This window comes from Colias eurytheme, chromosome 5 (assembly GCF_061535395.1).
Source record: "Colias eurytheme isolate Ceu_HAF_F1 chromosome 5, ilColEury1 Martin Lab GWU primary, whole genome shotgun sequence".
In the NCBI taxonomy this organism is placed as follows: Eukaryota; Metazoa; Arthropoda; class Insecta; order Lepidoptera; family Pieridae; genus Colias; species Colias eurytheme.
In genome coordinates this window covers 4,606,029-4,631,411 of record NC_142984.1, presented here as the reverse complement: position 1 = coordinate 4,631,411, position 25,383 = coordinate 4,606,029, and the positions used below count along the sequence as shown (strand labels likewise).

General features: G+C 34.6%; 2 protein-coding genes and 1 long non-coding RNA gene across 4 annotated transcripts in view; 2 read left to right on the top strand and 1 right to left on the bottom strand.

The window, feature by feature from the left end:
* The window catches only part of LOC149908417 (homeotic protein ultrabithorax), a 117,269-nt gene that overhangs the window by 28,124 nt on the left and 63,762 nt on the right, over positions 1-25,383 (top strand). The gene's annotated exons all lie outside the window — the stretch shown is intronic.
* Positions 12,163-13,759, top strand: LOC149908419 (uncharacterized). The gene has a single exon (XM_090101875.1). The coding sequence runs from the start codon at positions 12,364-12,366 to the stop codon at positions 13,111-13,113; it is 750 nt and encodes a 249-aa protein (XP_089958001.1). The 5' UTR covers positions 12,163-12,363; the 3' UTR covers positions 13,114-13,759.
* LOC149908418 (uncharacterized) lies at positions 22,771-25,293 on the bottom strand. The gene is made up of 3 exons (XR_016456726.1): positions 25,137-25,293; positions 23,162-23,345; positions 22,771-23,034 (listed from the first exon to the last, which is right to left on the bottom strand). It is a non-coding gene; the product is annotated as an uncharacterized LOC149908418 (long non-coding RNA).

Here is a 25,383-nt window from a genome sequence, read left to right as displayed (position 1 = left end):
CGCAACAATGAAAATAAATATATTAAATGGATCTTTTAATATTAGTAGTTTCAAAAAGTAGGTAGGAATATTATTTTAATTTGCTTCTGTTCATAGTTACAGTGGTATATTAGTTAAAAGCGCTTATTTCTATTTTCTAATCGATTGTTACAGCTTTTTTTTGTTTAGTATTGTTTATCATTGCTCTCCATATTTTATAATATATTATTCCGATTATTAAATATTTAATCTTTGAAACATATTAAACCTTAGAAACACATTATTATAATTAGAAGTTCCATAAAATAATTGCAAAACATAGATTGAAACTAATTCTTTTATGTAATTAACATAATGCGCTGAAACACAATACCAAGGAAACATATTTCAGCATTATCCTCTCGGTATAAAATACGCAGTTAATTTTTCGTAATTATAATTGGTGACAAATATAGTAAGATAGAGCCGGCGAGGGCATTGTTCATCCGATGACAAATAATGGCAGATAATTCCACGCTATCGTCTGTCCAATGTGAATTTAGCACTGTTTCGAGCCAATATTCCCAGTTCATATTAAACCTATACAAATGTATAATACAGAGAATTATGTGTGTTCGAAATTTAACACGGCCTCGAGGCTTTAAGTTTTGTGTTTATGCTTTAATTTGTACGAAATAACATATTATAAACCTATTGTATTTTCATTGTTGTACTGATCTTTAGATATTGTTTGTTGAAAGATATTAGTAACTGCAATGCAATGTTTCAACGATAAAAATTAATTCAGCAATAATTCGCGGTGAAACAAATCTTAAATTTTATAGACCGCGTTATTAGTACGGAGAACTTGGCAAAATGACCATTTACTAAAAGTCAGATTATCTTAACAACTCGTATGACTATTCGAGACGTTCATTACTGACTAACTGTTCCTTATCTATTGGAAATTTCCTAAAACGACTTACGATAGTTAATATTTAAAACCCATGAGTATGGATATTCACGCGGAATCGTGACTCTCGTGACTGAAGTTGGATCTGACAAAACATTAGATACTTCAGACCTCCAACACCGTTAACTTATTTAATAATCCAAATATAGCTCTTATAATAAGGTATGAAAACTTTACGCGCAAGCTCAGCTACGTTCACTTATCTATAATTGCTACGTTATTATCATCTCTTAGCACTCATGTTCAACAATTTACTTACAATAGCGATACAAAAAACCTGTCATCAGGAAATACCATTCATTATATTCTATGCGTACTATTAAAATAATAATACACATCAATTTCGTATATTAGCTTAGAGGAACAACATAAAAACTTCCTCAAGGTTTCTATACTGGCTCGTAAATCTCGCGTTTTTAATAGATAAATAGGGCTTCGCACAAACGAGCAATATCACATTATTTGGCCCTCCCTCAGGAAAGGCCCTTCTGATAAAACCTCCTTACCTCACACCCTTTATGTTAATGTACTACGCCAGACGGTGACAACCATTTTTTGTCCCACTTGGTTACATTATGGAAGCTATAAAGAGTATTTCAAATTATATTCCCCATTAAAAGTAGATGGAGTTTATTTTTAAGTGATTTTTGCTGTACCGTTGTAAACGTTTTTTAATATTTTATGATACTTTGAATACGAGTAACAGTAAATCACAGATAAGCTTTGATGTTTATGAGTGCAAACACAGGTAGCACGTTTAAAAAAGTGGTTTACAAAACAGTAATTGTTCTAGCGTTGTATGCGTTGAGTTGTAACAAAAGTAAACCCGCGGTGCGATGTAATAAAATGTTCAAAACTTGGAAAAAATATTCTCCCATAAATAAAGCCGCTCGGATGCAAAGTTAGATAAAGAACATCTCACACACCTGAGCTAGGAAATTGCTTTTTTCTAAGCACCTTAAGTTTTTTTACGCAACTTTCTCCAACAATAAAAGAAGTTTCGTAGAAGAACTTTCTCGTTATTTTTTGCCGACAAGGCGTAAATCATCGTATGATATGACGGGTCGAATATGCAAAAAATATAAGAACAATAAAAATATTGTGACATCATATCTTTTGTTGGGAATTGCGTGGAGAAAGTTGCACAATCCTCGGATTGTTATTTGTTTGAATGTTTTTCGTTTCGAATTCAAAGCTGGCAACTTATCAGTGACAGCGCATAAAGTATACCCTTATCACAACTAGTTAAAAACTAATTACAGGGGTGACACCACCTTTACATAAATCCCGCGGCTCCGCCGAATTGCCTGAGCAAAAGTTATTTTTAAGAAAAATCCCCTGGAGGCTGCGCTTCCTCACCCCGCGCCCCTCACTCCCGCGCCAGAGGAATTTATCACGATTTATATTCATGGCATAACAACGTGAGCCAGTTTGGGGCGATACCGCTCAAATTACAAACTGCTAAATAAAGTACAAACAACGGCATCTAAACCATCAAATATTTAGCCTATACATTTCTCTTTACTTTTGATTTGAATAATTTTATGGCTATAAAACAGTGAGTATTAATTAAACATTTGATAGAACAATAATATACCATATGTTACCGAATGGTTAAAAGTTAAAACATCACGCTGTAACTCTCGCACCGACGCGGACGGGCCAACAAATCAGCTGTGGTTTGGGACGGAAGTGTTTAGTGCCGCTACAACAACTATTTAATGGCTTTGGCACACAGACTCAAAATGAACAATGATCTGTATCTGTTGTATATTACTGCCATCTTACATCGATCATCAGGTCCTTGCGTAAACAGTTGTGGCCAATAAAATATTCATCTGATTGATTCATTCTAGAATAAGCAGTTACAATGTTTCAATTTGAATACATTGAATTTGCCTTTCTTGTTTATTGAACGATCTATAGATATGATACAGTGTATGTATCTTTATATGATTTACTTTAGAGCTGCAATATATTGCCTCTCATATATGAGAGGAATTAAGCGCCAATTGGCCAATATACTCTGTTTGGAAAGCAGAAAGCTTAAATGTTCACTTAAATAAATGGTAATGTAGTTAAGGTTAATGCTATGAACCAATCAGTGAATGGACTATTCCACTAGTGATACAGACACTAAATAAATCTTAGGAACGGTAGATACCACTAGATTGTGACAAAGGGGTGCACTGCCTTCAGGGCTCAGTCGGGGGTGGCTCCACCATAATTGATGAGGTTCTTTGCACAGCAGGGCGCAGAATTATCATCGCGCTACGACACCCGAGTACAAGCTCTCATTAATTTGTGATTAGCTTGCAGTTGAGACTCTTGTGGCGGTTTTCTTCTAATTAGATAATCAGTTTTTCCTACTATTGGATTTGGCTTCCTTCCCTTTACGAAGGGTGGAGTCACTACGGTTAACATGGGCTTTTAATATAACCAATAGACTCACGAATATCTTCTTTGACAAAAATTTTAGTTATTTCCCTTTGTCAATTCAATGTGAATTTAACAATTTAATATTATGAGGTCTTTGTCTTTATGTGCAGTTTTTTCCAAACTTTTTAAATCAAGAAAATTCAAAATAAGTATAAAAAGCTTACAAGCATTGTTTAGGTTGAGAAATACTAAAATTTTAATAGGTATATGTATAACAGTTAAAACCAAATATTTTATAACTGAGTTGTGAATTTTGAATAATTTACATTTAATAAATTAGTTTATTAGTTTATATATACTAACTATATTTTAAATAATAGCTATATTATCACATATAATATTGAGGATAAGAACTTCCAAAGAAAAAGAAGTAAGCAGTTGTTATTCTAAAGGTTATTGACTTTTATGGACAATGTGTATTTATATCTCATATTCAACACATACAAATTAATTATACGTGCCATCTGTGAATTAAATATGGTACCTTACTAAGTAAACACAATGCAAAGCGTTTTGTATAAAAAACTCATCCCGTAATAAATATCTTAAGCATCGTTTACTTGGAAAGAGGCAAAAACGTATTCCCCCATACTGTTAGTTTAAAGGTGGATTTGCAGGATATTTATTCATGCACACTCGTTCTTGGGGCGAATGTATTCGTCTTATTTAAGAATACTCATATAAATAGGTTAAATGATATCGCTTTTATTGTAACTAATAATGTGTGCTTATGCGATCAATAGATACGGTAATCATTTGCGTTCACGCGAGTCGCGACGTACATACTGAAGAAATCTATTTTTTATATAAACTATTTTCGATTCTATTAAATTGTAGAGCACAATTTCTAGTTTAAGAATAATTTTAATATTAAATAAAAGATAATTTAAATAGGTTTGAATTAAAGATTCTGTTAAAGGTAGTTGTCTAAAGTCTATGCTCTATATTTTGATGGAAAGAAGCTTAGGTATTATTAGGTATCTTTACTGTCGGTGGTAAATTCTGTGTGAAATACGATTAGAAACACACATATTAATTGTTATAAGTACTTGAAAACTTTTTCATAGATTAAGAATTTCAAGTGTTTTTAAGTTATTGTTTTGCGAATTTAACAAAACGCCTGCAATAACAACAAACTAGGTAGTATCCCCTAAATTGTCTCATAATTTTAGTGTAAGTGGTTTAGCAAAGAAATCTTACGTGAGTTTATTAGATTAATTCGGTTTGGGGGCACATCGGAGCCAATTTGTCTGATTGCTAGCCATGTCAGTGTATGTATTTTACCTATGTATCCGCCTTCTCCAATTTCAATAAATTTTGACCCCATCGCTGCGTCCCCATCGATAAATATTTGCGCTTGATTTATTCAATAAACTTATTAGGTACACGATTGATAAATATTTTTTATCTGTCGAGTCTGAAACATTCTTTAGGGTCTGTCTCTATCTTCTACAGAATTCTGCAATAATACTGTCGGAAGTGCAACGATCTGTAACCAATTTTATTTTATTACAATCTAGCAATCTTTGTTCATATAAGAACAAGAAAATAAACGCCAAACCGATTGTATTCAATGGTTTAATAAGGATTATATACCAGGACATTGAAAGAAGGGCGGAGCTCATAAAATAATCAAGTAGCACCTCATAGAGTGTTGAGCAAATTGTTAATTAGAAAGGTTGCGTACCTTCCGACCTCGTACGCATTACCATCGAGCCCGCCTTTTTCCCGTTTGCGTTGAGCTTAAATCTCGACAAGAGGAAAATCAGCGGTGAACATCAGGAAGTAATTCTTTTACATTAAGACGAAATACAGCCCGGTTTTATTAGGTTGGACTATATACGTGGTTACGATATTGTTTATTGTGTATGTGATGGTAATAGTAAAGGAAATAGTTTAAGGAAGTTTTTATTCTCATGTGCTAGAAAATTAGTGAAGTATTTTGTTATTTGAATAAATTATAGAGTAGGTAATTACGAAATACAATCATAGCAATTAAAAGCAACGCGTCACATAACATTAAAATTAGAAAGTTAGCTTAAAAGTTTCACTCAAGAACGAGAGGGTTAATTCTTACTAAGACAGGCCGTCATTTAAGATATTTAAATCGATTTTCCCTAATTTTCCGCGAGAGGGCGCCAGAGGCCCGACTCAATTTATCCGGTGTCGCGAGGCGGGACCGGTCTCTCTATTGTGCGCCAAATGAACTACGCGACGATCCGTACAGGATAGTTACATTGCTAACGACATCGGGAAATTCGAATACGATTGTCGAATGCGATAGCGGGTAAATAATATTATCAGATCATCACAAGGACCCATTTGGAATCCCGCGCGTTCTTACTCGGGGTTTGCATACATATAATTAACTGTTCAATGAATAATTACCGTTTACACTTCTCGATTAAATTAAGGAATTCGTATAGTTTATCGACCCTCACAAAACCCTTTAAATTTTGTTTCATTAAGGCGTTTTGCTTATTTCGCCCGACCGGAACCTATTTGTTGGGCTGCTATTTAAAACATTCGCCCCGCCTGTTTACATAGATCAGATACGTTCAACAAAGGCTTTTGTAATTAAGAAAGATATTTTAAGCTGGCAGCAGCTTGCCTTCTACGCGAAATGAATTTACTGGATTAACTGCGTTTCAACTTTTGTTAAATGGAGTTTTGTTTATTTATTGCGATTTAATCTAATCCGCGCTTACGCAATTTATACGATTTAATTTATAAAATACTGGCTTATTCGGCGCCTAAATTGAAAATCACACTAATTCGATTTTCGCGTTAAACAATGGGCAATAATTAATGAGCTAAATAACTCTCTGCGTATTGGCGCCAATACATAAAAGATAGGTAAAACACGCAAGGCAATATTTCGAACGACTCTCGGATATAAATTTCGAACCTCCAACCCCAATTTAGGAGTGCATTATTTTCGCTTTCACAGACATCCGATACAATTAAAATCTTCTTTAATTAAGGGACGGCTATATATCATTCGCACGTGGCGCACTGAGTTTTCCACTTGTATATTTACGCCTTAGAACAAAGTAGCTTAGGATTATAGAGGATAACACAAAAACAATTCTTATTATCTACCGCGTAAAGGTTACATTCGGTGTTTAATATATTGCATTTAAAGCATAACTCGCTATGGTTTCCCGGTATCTCTTTTCACTTTGTCGCAGTGTCTCGGTTATTTACTTTCACGTGAGGGATGCTCGCAATAAATAGGTGTGCGCAAACATATTTGACGTTTACAAATACCTCCCAAATTGGTTTTCTTGATAGGACAATGTGTTATTAACTGGTCCAATAAATTTTGCCACTGGAATAAGTTATGTATAGTCACGCGTTTGTATTTTATAGCGCTTAAAATAATTTTAGTATGAAAATAATTTTATAACTTTTTTTTATCTTAGGTAAATACTTTAAAGGCAAATGAAATATATTAGTAGATAATATCTAGGCTACTGGGTTTACTATACAATATAATATGTACAATAAAATTAACCTAAAATATGAAAGTCATAATTAAACCATAGTTAATTAAGCGACTTCTAATTAACTCAAATCTAATTATAAAACAAAATGGTTGGATATTATTCGCTAGCAAGATTTTAGTGCGGAAATATGGTGAACAGTTTTATGATGTGTTAGTTTATCAGTAAAAACAAAAAGCTTGTTTAGTTTTTCGTGTTTTATAAAACGAAATATGTTAGAAAATGATCAATAATGGATGTCGGAATACATCATCAAAACGAGGTGTCGGTATAGAGTGAACGTCCGAGCTCCGTCGGGAGTTATAATTCAAGTGACAAATATCGAATTCCACAATTCATTTTTCTGCTATCTGTGCGCTTGTGTCGCCATCTGTGCCGGAGGGACTGGGCCCATTGGTTCTCCATCAAGCCGCCGGCATGATCTATTTTAGTTAGAAATAAAACATAGTTTTTTATGCTTTGATATTTTATAGGTAATTATTTTAGGGTACCGACGTGATGTTAGGGTGTGGGTTGTGTAATGGCTTTTGAAGTAATTGATGCAATGGTAAAATATACTTTATCCAATTATTTGTTTAGGGTAAAAAATAGCATAAACCGAATTGCAGTTTCAATACAATTATAGCGAGACTATGGATTTATAATTTATATGGTAGGTAGGTACTCTCGATTGACCCGAATTATTACGCACATATTTCTGAGTAAATTATAGTTTGTATCATTGAAAATATAACGCGATACAGAGCGCATGCATTATCGGGATCGGAAATTTCACATGCCCATATAATTTTAAGCTCGTAAAGCCTGAACAATAATTCACTGGGAGCATTTGCGGAAAATGCATTTTATTGTTAAAACGTGAATTTTATTTATCGTCGACAGCGCGTGGTGGGGGTTACAGTCGGGTAGGGGGGAGGGGGGGCTGATTTGCAGTAGCGGCGCATCGAACCCACCCTTTGGCACGGATTATTTATACTAAAGGTAATTTTGCTGGTTCATTATTGGGAAATGCAACATTTGTGCATTTCACGGCCTGTCATTTGCAGTTCATTAAAAATAAGCTGAAACCGCAATGAATCGCTCAGGGCATTCCAGATTTTATCTCGTTATATCATATTTATTATTTTATTGATATTAATTTGATGACTGAATCGGACAAGCGATCTTTCGTATATATTTTATATGACTAATTTATGAACGCCTATAAATCGCGAAACCCATAACATGTACGTAAATCTACATCGTAGAAAGTTTTGGCACCATATAAGATACACATTTTATTTTACTGCAAGTTTAAGTGTAGCGTTTATACGTGTACCAAGATAATAATCACAAGGCGTAACCTACAACCAAGGAAACGCCCATAAGGCATTATAGCCTCTGTTACTTGATTTTAATTGCATATTTGTTACATTGTAACTTCTTTAATTGTTATTCATATCGTTTTATTTCTCGTGTTCTCTAATTGTATTTAAATAGTAACTCGTAAAAATACTCGGGGTAAATCTTGAGGATTTTCATCCGCATTTAGTCGTAAGAAAAACAAAAGAGCAACTCTTTTAAAAGCTATTTAGCTGCGATCCCTAGATAGCCTCCGCCGCAACGGCTGGCTGTTTTTTCCCGCTGAAAAGCCAATTTGGAATGAATCACTGTAACAGTGGCGAGCATCTGTGCTAATTTACCTACCGGTGGACAGTCTAATGCGAGTGGCTCGCTCGTAAATATGGAATCGCGACCGAGCGCCGAATATCGAAAGCCGGCATTAGTCGGATACAGCTAATACACATGGGGGCACGTGCGATATATTATCGCGTGTTCATTTGAATACGATGTTTAATCTGTTCATTGCTTTAGCGCGCTTAACGCGAATAAGCAAATTATTCGTTCGAATACTTTTCAATGTTGAAGCCTCGTACACACGTGTAACATTGATTATTAGTATTTACGTTCGTGCTCGATTGTTTATAATAGTATCTACCAAAGGGCAAACAAACACTTGTATTATCTATGTGTAAACAATCATTGTTTTTAAGATGCAACCGTTTATAGAGGCCACTGTGAATGGAGAATCCGCACCGGGTTGAAAGTTGGAAAAAATATTTTTTTAACCTCCACTTACGAAATGCAGTAGCATGTAAAATATTTTACCCTTAACTTAAACACTTGAACAATTTTTTCACACATGTTATTTTTCGTAGTGATATTCTCGTTGAATTGAAATACAGCTGCTTAAAGCCGACAAAGGGAGTTATGTTGTTTATATTGAGGTACCTTCTTGGCGAATAAATTGATCAAAATAACATGTGCTTATTACCAACTTATTTGTAGGTACTTTGCGTATTTCTCGTATTAGTAAATTTTAGAAACTCGGATACCACAAGCAGGTCATTGTATCGCACACAAAGCAAGGACAAAGGCAGCGTTTACTAAATTGAACTGTGACAATATCTGCGCCTACAATCGCCATACATCGATTGGCTGTCGGTAGTCACATTGGGAGCGAGCGCGTGACGTTTACAATTCGTTTCTCTGCTTTATATCCACAATGCGAAATACATTTCGGATAAACATCGAAATCCGCGTGGAAGCAATTAGTATCGTGTATGCGTAAACAATATTCCCAATCGTTAGGTAAAAGGACTGTTCTCGACCCGTTTATTGTAATTTGTAGCACTTTAAATTCGAGTAACCATCATTTTCATGTGTACAGGTTGTTATATTTTGTTAAGAATATGCGGGAATTCTTAGCTGCGTTGTTTACAGCAAATGTTTCAATTTACATAAAACGTTATTCATTACAAAACTGTATTTCATTATCCGATATCAGGTATGTTACTTTGTATCGAAACCTGTAGTGGAGTATAAATTAAAAATAGGATTTCAACTTAAAATTAGGTAAAGAAACGATAGGTACTTACAATTCTTATTTCTGTTTTCGTATTGCACGCCTCATAAGCGAAGCGTTGAGGTGGGTACTACTGTCACTTCGCGCAAAACATCTGATTTTTCAAACTTAAAATGTCTTTATGTATCATACATTGCACTTGTAAGATAATACATACACACACATATTAAGAAAAAACACTATTTTTAACGTTCATGATATTTTTGATGTCATTTTTGTTATTTAAACTAGTTAAAAACAGTTTAAAAAAGTTCTGTCTTGGACGTCCGTGTGTCTGTATGTGCGGATCCTTTTTCTTGTTAACACGATAGCGACCGAAATACTTTACTAATCGAGACTTTTTTTTTTCTCTTACGCTTGAGTATGCTCAGGAATAGAACCCTTTCATTTTTCAGGGTCTGATTCGATGTGGTTTAATTGTTATTAAATAAACAAAAATAATAATTAATAAATATTTATTAAAAAAAAATTATGAGGCGTGCACTTTTGGATTTTCCAAATTATTTTATGTACCTATTGCACGCCTCATAAGCGAAGCGTTGAGGTGGGTAGGGTAGACTGGGTACGATTGAAACAAAGGACGGTTGAAACAACACGAATATCTCGCAAACCGTTGGTGGGGGGGTTAGGGGTCCAAGGGGAAAATGAAGCGCACAACTGTTCTAAACACGAACCACAATGTTGCGTCGATCTCCGCGCGCTTCAGCTGATTTTATAAGACCCTATTGTGTTTTTATGAACAAAAGTAAGTATTTTTGCTTGGAGATTTTTCCAATTATTGGCGTTTCTATTTAAGTGACAATATAAAGTGTGCGTTTTTGTTTGAAGTGAATCTTGTGGAATATGACATTGTGACTAGTTTTTGTGTATCATTGTTGTTACAATTACCTACTATAACTGTATTTTACCTAAAGTAGGAGTTGGGGACGGTTGAAACATTTTTTTTGGGTACGGTTGAAACATTGTTTTAATTATTTTTTGTATTTTTAGATGCCGATAGTACGTGTTAGAGAGATTTCGGGAAGATAAATAGACTTATCAAAGTACAAAGACGCATATGAGGAGGTGAAAACCGGAGATCATTGCGAAAAGCGGCAGAAAAGCACAATTATTCGCTTCTAAGGTAAATTCGAATGCGAGATGACTCTGGCGAGCAAGAAAAAAAAAATGGGATATAATAGAGGATATAACAATAGGAGGTACAATAATAGAGGGCGAAAACTCAGGAAGTCTACTATTTACACTGACACACCAGATAAGGAAGAGATAAGAAAAGAGCAAGAATTAATATTGAAACGAACTAGAGCTAAGCAAGTGAAGATGCGATTGGATAGAGGAAAAAAGAAGAAATTTGATGGAGGAAAATGTAAAAGTAACACCGAAGAAGCAAAAAAGAAAAAAATACAAGAGGAGATATCATCAGAAGATGAGGAGTAGGTACTTCTGTCTTGTTTGTATGTCACCATATTTAGATAGCAGACCTTATTGTAAAAGAGTTACTTAATTATTGTTAGATTTAAAATAAACAATCAATAAAACATATTTTAATGCTATATTTTGTATTATTCGCATATTTTTCAACTGACCCCAATCACTGTTTCAACCGCCCCTGGTATGGGGACGGTTGAAACAAATCGGATTTATTTTTTTAATTTGATCTACTATTAAAATTATACACATGGAACTAAAATCATAGCGCCTATTAGTAGATAGATACATGCTCTTTTATTTAACATATATTTTTCATCGCTCGGGTTATAAAGAGCAAAGTTATGGTCGTTATAAGTGAAATTGTTTCAACCGTACCCAGTCTACCCTACTACTGTCACTTCGCGCAAAACATCTGATTTTTCAAACTTAAAATGTCTTTATGTATCATACATTGCACTTGTAAGATAATATATACACACACATATTAAGAAAAAACACTATTTTTAACGTTCATGATATTTTTGATGTCATTTTTGTTATTTAAACTAGTTAAAAAACAGTTTAAAAAAGTTCTGTCTTGGACGTCCGTGTGTCTGTATGTGCGGATCCTTTTTCTTGTTAACACGATAGCGACCGAAATACTTTACTAATCGAGTCTTTTTTTTTCTCTTACGCTTGAGTATGCTCAGGAATAGAACCCTTTCATTTTTCAGGGTCTGATTCGATGTGGTTTAATTGTTATTAAATAAACAAAAATAATAATTAATAAATATTTATTAAAAAAAATTATGAGGCGTGCACTTTTGGATTTTCCAAATTATTTATTATTTATTGGCACTGGACCGAATGAAAAAGATACCTACTTTCAGTAAATATAAATAACAAGCAAAGTCTATCCATAAATAAATACCATTAATAAATACAATTTTCTTTATTCCTTTTTTTTCAACTCGAGGGTAGTGTAAAGTGCATACGTCTTTTTTCTTGCTCTTGATTTGTTTTATGAATAATTTGTTTCCGATTGTTGTTTACATAAATAATATGCTTTAAAAATTACCTTTGCCATCCAGTAAGTGTCTCACAAAATCACTTTCACTTTTCACCAAGACCTATTGAAAATACAACTCAGAAGTTTAAACATAACCTCCAAAATGGAAACTATTGCACAAACTGTAGCAGATATGAGCGAAATGTTTAAATATAGAATGGAGGAATTTCAACGTGAGCTGCAAAGTAGCAATAATGGCTCTGGAAGTCCCACCAGTAAGATTTCTTCAGATTTTGCTGTTTTTCGAACATTTGTGCTGTCATCGTTAAGTTGCCTTACATCTCAAATTCAGCTGCTAACCCAAATGCACGACCAACTAGAAATGCGGAGCAGGCGCAAACACCTTTTGATTCATGGTATTCCAGAATCCAAGAATGAAAATTCAAGCGTTGTTGTTTCCAAAGTTATATCCGATCATCTTAAAATGCCTGAGGTTACTTCACAAATGTTTAGCCAATGCCATAGAATGGGGATGATGAAGGAAGACAAACCACGGCCACTTCTTGTCAAATTTAAGGATATCCAGGTACGGAGCCAGGTGTGGCAAGCCAAGACTGCATTCAAGGGTACTAATATTACCGTATCTGAATTCCTTACAAAGGCTCGCCATGCCCTCTTCATAGCAGCAAGGAAACGGTTCGGTATATCCAAGTGCTGGACAAGGAATGGTTTTATTTTTGTCATTGGATCTGATGGAGTTCGCAACCAGATTAATTCCATTGCTGACTTAGACTCAATAAAACCTGATACTATTGATACTGAGATGCAACCTCCTGCTGCTACTATTGGCAATAATCAGAAGACCTCTTCACAACAAACGGCAAGATCCAGAAGAATTCCCAAGCATAAGTAGTTTTATATTTTTATTTTTTATTACAAACTTTTTCTATTTTCTTCGCTTATTCAATGATGGTGTATGGTCTTAAATTGTTGGTGTTTGGTACGATAACTTTTGCATACTGTAAATATATTTTTTTTTTTTTTTTTTCTTTCCTTTGTCTCTATTCATCATCATGTATTTCTTCATTCATATAATTCATATTTCATTTAATTCATAATGTATTCTCGCCATTTGTTCTGTTTTTCTATCTTTAATTTGTGTTTAAATTATGCTTTTGTTTCGCCGACATATGCTATGATAAGTGACAGACAAGTGTAGTTTTATTTTGTGTCTTCGTATAGTACAATACTTTATTAAATAATAATGGAATATCTTACGCAGTACCTTCGTATATTTATTATATTAATTTATCTTTAGACTACCTTCTAATTTATTTAAACTTGTAAACAAACTAATATATCTTCTGTCACTTATTACTTGTCATATGTCATTTCAATTCGTGCTTTTGTATCTTGGTGTTACCACTGTATAAAAATACTGGAAGGTGTTTATGGTAAATTGCATACATAATATTTATTGATTATTTTATTATTATATTAATTTGTTAAAACTATATAGTAATACTTATACTTTTTATTAGTACGTATTATTGCTTAATATACATTTTTACTGATTTAATTATACTGCATATATTTAATCGTAGACCGTAGTCTATTTTTATTTATTTAAAATTAATCTAATTTGTTCTTTTTTATATAATTATTATTATTGATAGGTTTGTAATATATAATAATGTCATCCAACGAGAGCATTATGAGCGACGAGTTCGTGTCATTACCATCTGTCTCTGACTGTTCAATGGAAAGTTTTCTCAGCAGTACGTCCTATATTCCTCTTAATACGACACTTAATAATAATTTTCCTTCAACCTCTAAAACTTTTAATGTGGTACATATTAACGCACAGAGCATTCCGGCACATTATACTGATTTTTTAGCCTCATTCGAGTCGAGTAATGTCCAAGCTATCCTTGTATCCGAAACCTGGCTGAAGCCCTCCTTACCTTCCTCCTGTTACTCTTTACCCGGTTTCCATCTGATACGTAACGATCGTGCCTGCAGGGGCGGAGGAGGTGTCGCTATCTATCTACGCAATCACATGCCGTTCACTATTATCAGCTCTTCGCCAGAACCCACACCTGCAGCCACGGTCGAATACCTTTTCCTAGAGGTCTGCATTTCCCACACAAAAATTCTATTAGGCGTTATCTATAGTCCTTCCTCTTCAATAGACTATTTTCCTACCTTTGATGATCTCCTTCTTAATCTTTCTCCTTCTTACAGTCACACCATAATTATGGGTGACTTCAATACCTGCTTGCTAAAAAATGACTCTCGCTCTAATAAACTATTATCTATTGTGGACTCCTATAATCTTCACATCCTCCCTCTTAATCCCACGCATTATTTCCCTAACTGTGCACCTTCCTTGCTTGACCTTATGATCGTATCCAACTTAGACTTTATCTCTAAGCATGGACAGTGTGCAGCAGATGCCTTCTCCTATCACAATCTTATTTTCCTTTCCTACAAACTCCGTCCCCCTAAATCCAAGCCCCAAATTGCTATGCAGCGAAATTTTGGTCGTATGAATCATGAAGGTCTCTGTGCTGATGCGATTAAGATGGATTGGAATGCAGTACAATGCTGTGAAAACCTTAACGAAAAAGTAATGCTATTTAACTCCTTTCTTACGCAGCTCTACGACATTCACGCTCCAGCACGCCCGGTGAAGCTAAAACACTTGCCTGCACCTTGGCTCACTGAGGAAATTAAATCGCAACTGAATTTAAAAAACCAAGCCAAATCTCAATTAAAATCGTGTCCTTCTGATGAGGCGAGGGAGAGGTATGTAAGACTGAGGAATCGTTGCAATACTGTGTGCCGGGATGCACAGCGCCGCCATATTCATTCATCCATTGAAAATGGTGATCCATGTTTTGTGTGGAAATTTCTTAAAACGATTGGAGTAGGCAAACAACCTAAAGTGTCATCTACGAACCTGAATATCGACCAGTTAAATGCACACTTTTCCACTCCTCCTGTCCTATTTGACAGTGTCGATAAACAGGCTACCCTTAATTTCCTTTCATCCTTACCTTATTCTCCTGTAAACCCTTTTAACATCTCACCTTTCACCGAATGCGATGTTAAGAAGAACATATTATCCATATCTTCTAAAGCTGTCGGTTGTGACAATATTAGCCGTGCTATGATCGTTCCTATCCTTGACATCATCCTTCCTACAATCACCAACATCCTTAACCACTCTATTTCATCCAGCACATTCCCTGAAGTTTGGAAAGACGCCAATGTTATCCCACTTCCAAAGAAATCGAATGCTAGCTCACTGTCTGATTACCGTCCTATATCCATTCTCCCTTTCCTCTCCAAAGTTCTCGAAAAACTTATCCATCACCAATTAAGTATTTTCCTAAACTCCAACTCCATACTCAATCCTCTACAATCCGGTTTCCGCCCCGGGCATAGTACGGCTACTGCTTTAGTAAAAATAACTGATGACATTCGGTTAGGTATGGATAATAAGCAGCTCACGATACTAACATTACTAGATTTTAGTAATGCATTTAACTGTATTGACTATGACGTACTTTTGAGTGTGCTGCGTTCTATTAACATATCTGCGTCGGTGTTAGAGTGGTTTCGTAGCTTTTTGCATGGTCGCCGGCAGAGGATAAAGCTAGACGAGTCTATCTCATCTTGGAGTTATCTGACTGCAGGTGTACCACAAGGCGGTGTCCTCTCTCCTCTTCTTTTCTCACTTTTCATTAACTCCATTACGAGCAACATTTCATCCCGGTACCACATGTATGCTGATGATCTCCAGATTTACACACATTCTCCTTTGTCGGATTTGCCTGCAGCCATTCACTCAACTAATACTGATCTCGATTTTATCGTTAGGTGGAGCAAGCTGTATGGCCTTAAAATTAATCCCCACAAAACGCAAACTATTATTATTGGAAGTCCGCAGTTTATGTCTAAAATTGTATGGGATAATTTACCATCTGTTTACGTTGACGACACTAAAATCCCTTTCAGTCAGTCTGTTAAAAACCTAGGTGTCCATATAGATTCTACACTTTCCTGGCATGAGCACATGAAACATGTTAGTAAAAAGTTATTTGCGGCATACCACTCCCTTAAGCGATTACGAAACTTTCTTCCGATTCCGACCAAAATTTTGTTAGCGCAATCACTCCTTCTTCCCATCCTCGACTACGCTGATGTCAGTTTCTGTGACCTAACTGGAATCCAGCTTGACAAGCTTGAGCGATTTCAGAACTTGTGCATCCGTTTTATCTTTGGATTGCGCAAGTTTGACCACGTCTCCGCTTATCGTCACAGGCTGAAATGGCTGCCTATCAGATATCGCCGGGATGCTCATGTGCTGCATCTACTGTTTGGAATTTTATTCGATCCCAGAACCCCGCCCTATTTAAAAAATAATTTTGAATACGCTCGTAATCATGGGTTGAATTTGAGATCGAACGATACTTGCCTCCTTAATGTACCTATACATAAAACAAAATTTGTTAACACCTCATTCACTGTCAAAGCTATTAGACTATGGAATCAATTACCAATAGCCATACGCAAAGCTAGATCCATTGATGTTTTCAAAAACATGCTCTTTGATTACCACATGTCCCTAATTAAGTGATGACTTTATATATTCTTTCTCTTATCTGTATTTATTTATTTTATTATATATTATATATATTATTTTCTTTATTGTTGTAAATTATGTATTATTTATATTCCTACTTTCTTAGTATTACTATATTATTATTATATATATTGCTTTGGTATGCACCACCTACTTGTATTCTTTCTTTGTTACTGTTTTCCTTGGTTGGGTTACCTGGAAGAGATGGCTCTGTAGCCATAAGGTCGCCTATTGTGCAATTTGTTGTATATTTTACTTATTGTTATTTCATTATTTTGGTGTGTACAATAAAGCTTTCATTCATTCATTCATTCATTCATTCATTCATTATGTAAAAACAAACAGCAATCACACCTTCAAAATGCGTAAGTAAAAAAGGAAATATAGCTCGCACTTCATCATACGGAGCCTTATCAAAACCTTTGATATGCAATAATGGGAGCAATGTATCAAACTAGCTATCTAAGTTAAACGCAGTTTGAAGTATGGCCGCTCTTAAGGCGCCCCCCCCCCCAAAAGGTGGGGTCGGGGCTGCCTTATCGCGGAATTGCAGGCTCTCCACCCGTTTACCTTAAGATCTTTAATATTAATAAATACAGTTTTATCCTTATAAGTATATTAGTGTGCTTTATTGCTTTCATTATTAAAACATTACAATGTTTAGAATTTAGATCATAGTTGTAGTTTAGTTTATATAACTTTATTTCTCTTGTTATGTTATGACACAAATTGCACATTTTTAATCAATCCCGGAAACCACAGTTTATATTAATTATAACCTTCATATTTATAAGCGTTCCATTTGTAATAAAGTAAACAAGCGAGTATTATGCAAACTTCCACAGCGCCTCGCTAAGCCACAATTTAGTTGAAAAAATGATACATTGTCTTGTGGACGTTTTATACTTGCAAATACATGATGTTGTAGTAACTTTATGCAAAGGTTATGTGTCTTACGTCCGTGCCGGCATGCAACCTGCGTGCGCCACAGGGAATGAAGATGTTAAATAATTTAGCTGGATGCCCGTATGGTTTATACCCGCCTGGAGTTTATGTACTTTCCTTTTTAATTAGGCCGCAAATTATATCTGTATCGATGGTCACGATATCGATGTGAAAATTGAATTACAGTTATTTGTGTTGGTCAAAAATTAAGTTATTTCTTTTGCAATTTATTTTGCGTGATTTTAAATTTTGTTTTAAACAGTTACCCACAGCTTTGCAAAAGTCATGATACATTTTTTTTGTTAACGCATAATATAACAAACATTCATGGCATGTCCATTGTTAAGATTAAAAAATACTGCACAAATAATAAGCATATGGTGAGTGAAGAAACTATATTCTCTATAGGCTATAGCAATATTATTTCGTGCGTAGGGTCGCCATAAACCACCTAGGCTGTGGTGGCGCGTGGGCGCCCTGATCTACAATGCGGTTTCCCTATTGTTTTGTAATGACTTAATACTATTGTTAATTAAATAGTAAATAAATAGCTGATTTTCGTATTGTTTTCTACTAAAATAACTCTTCTTTAAGCCGTCTTGAAATATAAATGTTGAATCGTGGTTTATTTGTTAGACCTGACAAATAACTAAAAATAAATTTAAAGAAGTTTAATACTTTAAATGCAAATATATTCCTAACTAGGGCTTTCTATACAAGACTATTCTACTAGGTACCTATTTAAAATACTCATGCCTAATTTGAAGAAAAGTTTAAAATTAGCACCAATTATATATTGAGTTTACTTTCAATCTGTGACTGAATTTGTTCGCTATTTATTACCATTCTCATCACCCATAAATATCATAATAAACGGTTAAATAATTGCAGAATTTATCGGAGACAAACTCGCGTCGCATATTATCAAAATTAAAATTTATAGCTGGCAAGATGAAGAGAGTGAACCGCAAGGTTGGCCCTAACTCAGCGTCCCCAATGTATATGACAAATAACACGGTACAGGGGGAAATCTTACTTAATTTAACTAATGGACTAAAATAATATTTATTGGCACAGTGTAAGCCTTGGGCAAACTGTTGCAAACTTTCGGGAGGAATCGTTTTATTCCCGCAAAAATTAAGCTTGTATGTCTGAATAAGAATTGTTTTGCAACAGCCCTTGTTGTTATTATAATAGTAAAAGTTTGTTAGTACGTCCGTAAAAACTATTCAGTTTTTAATAAAGAAAGGAACAAATATGATGCATGAGTAGTCTATACGCACACGGCCAACAAAGACAAATGCATCTCTTGTGTAATAACTAATCGAGATTTATTGCTATAACTCAATATAGGTACGATAGCTAATAGTTCAGGGTTTGACGTCACCCCAACGCAAATACTTCTGGCAATTTTGATTAATGCGTATATTGTATAGGTCTTGTATATATAGGTATCTTGTTATTTTGATTAGATGCCATTAATGCATGTAGGTATGCTGTTTGCTATTAAGACAGTTATTATTTTCCTTAATTGTGATGCTTTCAACAATTCGCAAGTTTAGAAGTAGGATTACCGGTAAGTTTCTTGCAAGAAATATGTTTTAATAATCTTGATTCTTGACTCTACATACTACCTACTGCAGAATAAGTTACGAACAAGTATCGCTAACTTGATGTCATTGTTCAACTAAAAACGGTGACAATCCATCAGAGATAGGTTACAAGTTAGTAAACTTATTAAAAGCTAATAAACAAACCATCGTATTGTAGATCGGACATTTCGCTTGCGTGGGGAGGCGAGGAGGTGCCACCCCGCACAAAATTATGTACGACGAACTGGGACTAATATATTAAGGGGAGGACGTGCCAGACTAAGGAGACTGAGTATTATAGGGTGGGCCGGCGGAATACTTAAGAACCCGGTGTCACCCCATTAAAACACACGTTCTGCATTTTTGGTGAGACATTTTAATTTGGGGACAAAACTCCGTGCAGGTCGCGTGAATTCCTATCATTCCGTCTTGGAATATAAATTTAACTATCAATTTTACCATAATAAACGCCTCATTCAAATTCCTGAGTGAATACGTTCATTCGGAAACATGAATGAAATAAAAATTAACGAGTTCTAGTCATAATTGGGTTTCTCTTAAAGTAGCCACTATAGTCACTGCGCTCGATTTATGGTATGAAAATAAATATTTCAACACAAATATGATATTGCGTCTGGATGCGGGTTAAACGGTTGCAAGTGGTAATATCGCTGTGAAACGAGGCGTGAAACACGCGGTGCTCACAGGACGCATCCGGAATCATAATTCCAAAATAACTCCCAACCGAACTCCCTACTACTCGCTACAGCCCCGCACTTTTTTGGATAAACTGGGATCCCCGTCCCGAAGTTAATTCCCAAGATAGACATAATTTGGAATTGGATCCATCTATCCTGCGTACCTACGAACAAAAATAAGTTAGCTCCTTGAACACGCCCGATTTATGCGGTCAAAAACAAGGAAAAATTCGTTTTCTATTTTCACGCATTCAACTCTTATATCATATTTAAATCAAAACAGTTTAAAACATATTCTTATTACGTAGACCCGCCGCTTTTATCGTAAATAACAAAGATGAAGATATAAATAAGATTAAATTAGACGGTATGATTATTAAAATCAACATTTAAAGCAGATAATAGCAATATATTAAATTCACAATGCTTTAACGCTGACCAATTCGTTTTACGAGCAATCCTTACGTTTACCAGGTCATAAACGACACATAAACATGCTACCGCCCATTTACAAAACACTCGACTCTATGTTTACTTACCGTTTTAAATGCAAATATGATTATATTGCTGGTGTGACTTTTGATGGAGAAGTGTTTTATTATTTTGAACAGTATCATTGTTCGAACTAAGTCGGTTTTTGCAAATCAAATTTTGTTTAGGCGCACATCGCATCAGCGACTTGACGCTCTACAGATATCGCGGGAGATAAACAATATGCGAGTTTTTTATTTCACCTTTGACACTTTAATCCAATTTGTTTTCTTGTATCCCACTCAGGGGACGGGGGAATTTTCTGTTCTTATAATTGCTTTTTTTGAAAAATATTCCACTGTGTATATGCGTATAACACCGTTCCAATTTTAGTAGAATACCGTCCGATTGGGAGGAATTTTATTTATTTATTTATTTATTTAAATTAAATACACACAACAGGTCACGATCTTGCCGGACCCATAGGCGACATATCAATTTCGGGAGCAGATCGCAACCCAACAAAATGTGTACAATTACTACTACAATGAGATACAGCTTACAGTGCAAATTATTACAATGCAAAGAATGATTCTTCAGAATTATTTTATAGTTGTCATTTACTGTATAAAAAGACAGCGTATTAAACCTAAGTCCCATGGAAAGCGATTGCTTGCGAGGTCGTAGTGATTCTTTTTATAGCCAACTAAGAAAATTGGCTCATTAATCTTAAAGATAAATGCTCAAAGAGTATTAGGCCCATCTTATCAGTGTACGAAACTAATGGTCTTTTGGATACCAACTTTTTATCACATTTCAGGTTATATAATATGTATGTTCTAATATGTGGTTGGAAATGGGTAAAGGCATAATTAATTTCTTAAGCTTTCCCAATTTCATGAATTATTTATTAAATTACAAACTTAATGATAATAATAGATTGATCTATAATGAATAGACAGCAGATCGTCTTTCCAGAATTGGACTTTAAATTGGCTTAAACAAGAATGAGGTTAACTTTAGACAAATAAATAAATAAATAGGTATTTAGTATTGGACATAGGTTCTTATTATTCAAAATGCTATGAATATTATTTCAGTTCGTTGTTGTTGATAAGTTTATTTCAATGGGACATTATTTTTTAACTCTTTGTGTGTAAAGTGGGTTACATTGTGATTTAATTAAAACCAGTTTAATAAATCCACTACGAAAATATCTCTTCTGAAGAACTTGACACTATTAATCCTCGCACATTTCAAAAGACAAAAGCTGACGAAATTTGTACGGAATTAATTGTTGTGGTCCATTCTCCGTTTATTGTGACTTAAAGCGTCGTAAATATTCACATACTTTTTAAATGAATGAAGGACAAAAATGGTCGATTTTACGATACGAATTGAAGATTTATTCTCTAATCACATAACATACAATAAGTTCAATCATTTCAGTTGTTTATTCGAAATTTATTCTGCTGGGGAAATACAAATGAGTGGTGAGCTAGTGAGGTGATAAATCTTGTCGATGTCTTGGCATGTCGCACGTCGGGTTAAAAGCTCGATAACCGAGACTCACACACCTACCCGAGCCAACAATAACCTCTGCGCTGTTTTATTTCTTATTCCGTCGCGGCCTAACCAGATATCCGCCAAGTATTTTATGCATAAAAATATCGATATATAATTGCTTCATTACGTTCTTGTGTTGGTGAGTAAAATATGTGGGAGTCGTACACAGGTAGTTCCAGTTTTGTTTATTAAATTTGCACTTGTGTTATGTTTGTGTTGACTGCAAAGTAATATTTGTTTTAAAACTGAATTGAAGAAAAACAAGCAGACAAGTATAACGTGTCTGACAGGTGACATACCTTTGGTAAATAAGATTGCGATTACCAAATCAAATAATCATCAATAAAAAAGTTATTCATTAATTAAATTCCATGTAATATTCCAAACAATTCGAAGGTGACGGAATAATTATTCTAAAGCTTATAATAAATGAATATTAAACGACTTCTTACCACTTCCATATTCGTTATAGTGTTTTATGGTATTGTGTTATTTTAAGTATCGAGGGAGACTGATTATAATTAAAATAGCGCTTATTGTATATGCATTCATAACTACCTCCATATCGCTTAATTGTTTACGTTATAACAAGTTCTTATAATGATGAACATCTTTTATAAATAGAGAATAAAAATACGTACGTTTATTGCACCTTTCGTAGCCGTATCAGATTTTTTATCTGTGAATTGTTAATTTTAGACACCCTGTATTTTGCGTTCTGAAAACAGACGCGATCTCTGGTGTCTGTCGGGCCTGTGTCGCTATCGTTGTATCGCAGTGCCACGCCGTTTGCTTTATGGTGCCAGCTTTGGTGTAATATATCATGGGGATCGCACGCCATGATTCATTCCGAGCCACTTTTTAACTTTTCGAACGCACCTTTAATGAAGGGAGAATGCAGATAATAGATTCTGAAAAGCGGATAACAGTTAATTTAAACGCAATTAGAGGTACGAGTATGAATATTATTTCGTTATAGTTCTTAGAATTATTAGTATATTGTGGTTTGTAAGGAAAATGATCAAGTGGGTGCCATACTGTTAAGAGCTTGTAACTTGTTCACTTTGCATTGTAGCGCTAAATTTGTGCCAACGCGACGGTCTGATGCTTGTCGTTTATAATTGGCTGAACTTGTAGGTCGCCTAAGCGATTTTTTTATTCTGCTCCAATCGACATTACTCTTCGTCTCCCGCGAGGGACGTAAATTGTGAACATAGAGGCCCTGGAAACAAGCATTGATGTGACGTATGAATACACGAGCACTTTATGTTTTATTAAAATTCAAATTTCAAACGAAATTTCCTAACAGCGCCGTGCCGAGTTTCAATTACGTACACGTACTAAATTAGGGGCGTTTTCGAAACATGCGATTTATATTGTTCGAGGTTATTGATGTTTATGATGTGTAAAATGTTGAAAACTGTCTTTTATTTAGATGTTATAGCAGGTGGTCTATCGATTTTTATTCTATAGCAACGAGGAATCGATCGAAGACAATGTTTTGAAAACAAAACGTTGTGTAAAACTTATTTTAACAACGGAATAGCGAGTTCTTTACATAATTCATAACTGTTTATGCATATCGAAACAATTGACACATGTAACGCTTGCTCCGTGAACATTTATTTTTATTTTATTCTGAAATGTACATTGTTTTGAATGTAACGACCCGTATTGATTTGTTTTGAATATAATTATATCAACCTACTCTATGCACTTAAATTAAAATTTCTGTAGGTGTAGATTACTGTAGATACACCTATGATATATAATAAATGTGTTTCATTATGTCGAATTAAAAATAGAAACCATTAATTAAATAAAAATGCAACAGCTTAAGTTAAGCCGCAGTAAATAAGCGAGCAGTCTTCGCGTTCGCAAGCTAAGCCAAAAAACTGCAAGTGGCTTTTAATAAATTATACATGACTCTACCTATTTATGGAGCGCTCATTAACTTGGCTAACTTGTGAATACCTACTTATTTTTTTTATAATATTTATTGCCACATATAAAGCCCGGTCGTAGATTTCAATTTTATTACTTAATTATTTGCTGATATTAAAATAATAATATTGGAATGGATAAGAAAACTAGGTACCAGTTAAAATGATTCATCTAGGTAGTAGATAGAACTTTTCCTATTGTTTTCATAGTATTTCCAGGAAAATTAGCTGCGTTTGTTACAATTTTCTCTATAGGGTGTTAAATTTTCAGTTACTTACCGTTTGTAATTAGTCAGGCGTCGCGGTAGTTTTAATGAGAATTTCTTTGTTAAAGAAAGAATGTCTAGAACCCCGGTGCTTCATTGCGTTTCAATTTACATATTAAGAAACATTGTCATAACATTGCTTTTTTTATCTTCCGCGGGAATGACGATAAAATATTCTACAGATTAAATCTCAAATATGTTTTAAAAGCCTTATGTATCAAGTCTTTTCCTAAAGAATTATCCACTCGGATACAAAGAGAAATAATTAATTCCATAAATAAAGCAGTACGTTGTCAACAATTTGCTTATCAGCCTTATCAAATGGCTGACCTTTATTCACCTCTGACTGATTTGCACTCAGATATGCCAGTGCATAAGACCCTTCCTGATTCCCTAATTCCCTTTTATGTCAATATCGTTTATACGAGCATGACCATACGTGAAATGTTAACAGGAACTATGTGAGCCGAGTTTAGAATGCACTTCATATTTTACTAGATAATAAATACTGTTATTTGCTGACAATAAAAACAATTGGTAATTTAAAAGTTCCTGATGTAAATGTAGCTATATAAATGAGGTTGTTTAGCAAATACCTTTAGATGTATCATCGTATAAATTTGTGGCTCCCGCGTGTATATATAAAGTAAAATGTAATTTAAATACAGCTTAAACGTATCTCTCCTGAATTCCCTGATTCGTCACGCGTCTGTTAATAAATCTGCTCAAATACCCTCCCCTGCAGCATAAATAAGGTGGATCTTGTTAAAACTTGCGGCAGAAAAAAATACCTCATACATTTACCGTCGTTTTTAAGCTTAGACGCTCCCCTTAAGACGGTTTCCTCAGTCATAAATATGCAGATACGTTCACCTGGGCTGAAGACTAATAGATGGAATTTAGCTCCAATTTATTGTTAACTAAGCCTTTCTTTTCTTCTCGTCCACACCTAAACACCCGGCGAATTGTCTAAAAAACAAATAATATTTTGCAGTTTATAATTTGAACAAATGTAACGATATTAGGTATTTCCTCCACCAGGACCTGCTTT

Bases quoted from the DNA above. Each gene is read 5' to 3' on its own strand.
- LOC149908419 (XM_090101875.1), top strand. From the start codon at position 12,364: ATGGAAACTATTGCACAAACTGTAGCAGATATGAGCGAAATGTTTAAA.